The 4667-nt window shown below is 38.7% G+C and overlaps 1 protein-coding gene across 1 annotated transcript in view; it reads right to left on the bottom strand.

The window, feature by feature from the left end:
* The window catches only part of LOC103132805 (uncharacterized), a gene marked incomplete at its 5' end in the record, with an annotated part of 6348 nt that extends 5270 nt beyond the window's left edge, over nt 1-1078 (bottom strand). The window contains 6 exons of the mRNA XM_016667594.1: nt 3-227; nt 288-329; nt 459-566; nt 603-637; nt 764-872; nt 945-1078. Coding sequence (XP_016523080.1) covers nt 3-227; nt 288-329; nt 459-566; nt 603-637; nt 764-872; nt 945-1078 — 653 coding nt within the window. The remainder of the gene's footprint in view (nt 1-2; nt 228-287; nt 330-458; nt 567-602; nt 638-763; nt 873-944) is intronic.
* Between the last annotated feature and the right edge of the window lie 3589 nt (nt 1079-4667).

The following is a 4667-nucleotide window of genomic DNA, read 5'->3' as shown; positions in this document are numbered from 1 at the left end:
ACAAGAGGAACCAGAACCTCTGCAGATGGAACGGATACAAGAGGAACCAGAACCTCTGCAGATGGAACGGATACAAGAGGAACCAGAACCTCTGCAGATGGAACGGATACAAGAGGAACCAGAACCTCTGCAGATGGAACGGATACAAGAGGAACCAGAACCTCTGCAGATGGAACGGATACAATAGGTAGCAGTACCTCTGCAGATGGAACGGATACAAGAGGAACCAGAACTTCTGCAGATGAAACAAGAGGTAGCAGAACCTCTGCAGATGATACAAGAGGTACCAGAACCTCTGCAGATGGAATGGATACAAGAGGTACCAGAACCTCTGCAGATGAAACGGATACAAGAGGTAGCAGAACCTCTGCAGGTGAAACAAGAGGAACAAGAAACTCTGCAGATGAAACAAGAGGAACAAGAAACTCTGCAGAAGAAACAAGAAGAGGAAGCAGAACTTCTGCGGATGGAACGGATACAAGAGGAACCAGAACTTCTGCGGATGGAACGGATACAAGAGGAACCAGAATCTCTGCAGATAAAACAGGAGCAAGAGGAACCAGAACCTCTGCGGATGGAATGGATACAATAGGTAGCAGTACCTCTGCAGATGGAACGGATACAAGAGGAACCAGAACTTCTGCAGATGAAACAAGAGGAACCAGAACCTCTGCAGATGGAACGGATACAAGAGGTAGCAGAAACTCTGCAGATGAAACAAGAGGAACCAGAAACTCTGCAGAAGAAACAAGAGGAAGCAGAACTTCTGCGGATGGAACGGATACAAGAGGAAGCAGAACTTCTGCGGATGGAACGGATACAAGAGGAAGCAGAACGTCTGCGGATGGAACGGATACAAGAGGAACCAGAATCTCTGCAGATAAAACAGGAGCAAGAGGAACCAGAACCTCTGTGGATGGAAAGCGAGCAAGAGGAACCAGAACCTCTGCGGATGGAACGGGAGCAAGAGGAACCAGAACCTCTGCGGATGGAACGGGAGCAAGAGGAACCAGAACATCGACAGTTCAAAGAGGAAGAGAAGCAACTCGGCATCAGTCAGGATAAAGAGCAGCTTGTGCTGAAACAGGAGACTGACGACATGTTGGTGAACAAACAGAAAGGCACAACTGAGACTTCAAAACAAAAAAGCACAAGAAAGGTGACCCAAACCAAAAATTATATACTTGTAAAATTTGTGACAAAACCTTTTCTTGAAATAATTCCTTGATGACACGCATGACGACTCGCATGGCTAAGAAACCTTTCGCATGTACAGCTTGTGGAAAAACTTTCCATCAAATCAGCACTTTTAACAGACACATGAAATCACACTCGGGTGAGAGGCCTTACAAATGCACAACCTGTGGAAAAAATTTTGTCTAAATCTCAGTTACTTCATCACATGAAAATTCACACTGGTGAGAAGCGTTTCTCATGTGGGACCTGTGGAAAAAGTTTTGCTCAAAAATACTATTTAATTTCTCACATCAGAATTCACATGTGACAAGTAGCAGTACACTGATTTATCAGCCAGCTGATTAATCTATGTTGATTTCCTTAATTTTGGGACATCAGCTGATTCTTGCATGTGAAGCTGATCTGATTCCCCAATTTTATTGACCTCAGCCACTGCTCTCTTCTGCTCTCCGTTGAGAGGTGTGACTATTAGAGCACCCTAAAACAAAAACTGCAATCGGTGCACCCTTAGTGAAAAGCGAGGAAAATGTTTTGTGTAGATCCAGTTTACTTCATCACAAGAAGATTCACACGGTTTAGAAACCTTTCTGTTGTAGGTCCTGTAGAAAAGGTTTCGCTCAAAAGAAATGCAACAGTTCACATGAGAACTCAGGTTTGATGGTACAATGTGAACCTCAAGTAAGATTCTTAGTAACCTGCTGTTTGGAAGTGGAGTAATTGCAGGTTTGACTGCTTTCAGATTTAGAAACGATGAGTTTGGAATCTTTGTGTGCTTATTTATTTTTATTTCAATGATTTGGGGAAATGGATGTATTTATTTGACATGGTTTTAATTATTTTTCTGCTTAGAAAATGTATTGATGTGGATTGAATTTTAGATTTTAAAAAATTATTTAAACTTTTAATATAATTTTTACATAATAAATTATACTGATGATAGTGATGGTCTTTTTCTTTATAGTAAAAAAACATGTTAAATTGGGAAAACGTTTATATAGAGAGCAGCAGAGCCCATCTCTTCCTCCTTAACTTGGCATGAATTTTAATAGTCAATATTCATTTTTCAATAAACACTTAACGGATAGTAAAGCTCAGGGATTATTATTCTATTTATTTAATATTCCAATGTTCTTCCTGTGTACTTTCTTTTGAAGTATTTGGTAAACTACTGAAGTACTGAGTAACTGATCATAACATCTGATTTAGTATTAAAAATGTGTCCTCAAACAGCCAAAAGTATAAAAGTTATGTGAACATTCTGGTATTTTACAGAGTATTACCAATACCATTTATATAAATGAGTTAGGTTTGTAGGCTGGTTCTAGACCAGATTTCCCACAGGGGTCAGGGCAGACGTTGTTTTTCCATGGCAACACTTGGAAAAAGAATTAAACGACCAAAACCAGAACAATATTTCATCACTTGATATAATCAGTGAGCCAAAGAGTCACTTGTGTCTCCAGAGGTTGCAGATCCCTGGCAGATGGAACAGCAGCTAAAGGTGCAGCACTATAATTTTTAATTCATTAAGGTAAAATTGTGAAGGTTAAATAAATCTACCTCTAAATATTAAAAGGTATTTATTCAGTATAATTTCTTCGGTTCCCCTGTTGGCCCCCGTCTAGAACCGCCGCTGGGCTGCAGGTCTGTGCCTGGTACATTTTTGGGTGGCATGTTTTTTTCTTTAATAAAATGTCGGATTATCCAAACTGGTAAACCAAGTTAATAAAATAATGGTGAAATTATACATTAAATGACCGCTGAACAATGTAGTTGTAAAATATTTAAACATTTCTAAATGAAACGTATAGAAAGCCCTAAGAAACCTTTTAAAATAGGAAATATTTGTATTTACTGTTAATCTATTAGTATGATTTGTTCTTTAAATTACCATTTGTATTATTTTGGCTGATGCTATTATACAATAAGCAGATAATTAAACCAGAACAGTCTACTAAAACCACAATAAGAAACTTAATCATGGCTAAATGTTCTGTACCATATCAGCCTCAGGAGATGACTGAGGGATGAAGAGACTCTGATGTCTGGTTCTTTAGGTTCTGATGGGTCAGTTCCTCTCCTGGTCCATTCTGTCTGATATAACAGCAGCACACTGATTAACACCATTTTTTTAATTGTCTGTACTCATCCTCACGTCATTGTTCAGCCTAGGATTTGCGTCTTGTCTCTCATATCTGTATATTTACGAGAGGTTTTCTACGGTGGCCGACAGGTGCAAATGCGCAGCAACAGAGAAAACATGCAAACAAAAAGAAGCGCACAAATGAAATGCAGCAAACATAAAAATAGACGCAAACAAAAAGCAAATAAAATGCACCAAACAAAAAAGAATACAACCACAAATGAAATGCAGCAAACAAAAGAAAAGATGCAAACAAAAATGCTGAAAACTGGAAGTGCTCCAGACCACTAGAGGGAGTCGAACAAAAAACAGCTGCGTCCAAGTTTAGGGTCTGCATCCCTTATAACACGTGTCAAACTCAAGGCCCACGGGCCACATAAAATGATATGGCGGGCTAAATGTGGCCCGCATTTTATAGGCCAATGATTGACTTAAAATAGGTTTTGAGCACGAATTGACTACAAACTACATCTCCCACAATGCATTCCGATTGTTACCAGCCAACATTACGGCTTCCCGCCACTAGAGAGCAGCAGAGCCCATCTCTTCCTCCTTAACTTGGCATGAATTTTAATAGTCAATATTCATTTTTCAATAAACACTTAACGGATAGTAAAGCTCAGGGATTATTATTCTATTTATTTAATATTCCAATGTTCTTCCTGTGTATTTTCTTTTGAAGTATTTGGTAAACTACTGAAGTACTGAGTAACTGATCATAACATCTGATTTAGTATTCAAAATGTGTCCTCAAACAGCCAAAAGTATAAAAGTTATGTGAACATTTTGGTATTTTACAGAGTATTACCAAAACCATTTATATAAATGAGTTAGGTTTGGAGGCTGGTTCTAGACCAGATTTACCACAGGGGTCAGGGTAGACGGTGTTTTTCCATGGCAACACTTGGAAAAAGAATTAAACGACCAAAACCAGAGCAATATTTCATCATTTGATATAATCAGTGAGCTAAAGAGCCACTTGTCTCCAGAGGTTGCAGATCCCTGGCAGATGGAACAGCAGCTAAAGGTGCAGCACTATAATTTTTAATTCAATGTAAAATTGTGAATGTTAAATAAATCTACCTCTAAATATTAACAAAAGGCATTTATTCAGTATAATTTCTTCGGTTCCCCTGTTGGCCCCTGTCTAGAACCGCCCCTGGACTGCAGGTCTGTGCCTGTTACATTTTTGGGTGGCATGTTTTTTCTTCATTAATAAAAAGTCAGATTATCCAAATTGGTAAACCAAGTTAATAAAATGATGGTGAAATTATACATTAAATGACCGCTGAACAATGTAGTCGTAAAATATTTAAACATTTCTAAA

This window comes from Poecilia formosa, unplaced genomic scaffold (assembly GCF_000485575.1).
Source record: "Poecilia formosa unplaced genomic scaffold, Poecilia_formosa-5.1.2 Scaffold1336, whole genome shotgun sequence".
In the NCBI taxonomy this organism is placed as follows: domain Eukaryota; kingdom Metazoa; phylum Chordata; class Actinopteri; order Cyprinodontiformes; family Poeciliidae; genus Poecilia; species Poecilia formosa.
The sequence above is the reverse complement of the archived record's forward strand: the minus strand, read 5'-3'. Positions and strand labels throughout refer to the sequence as shown.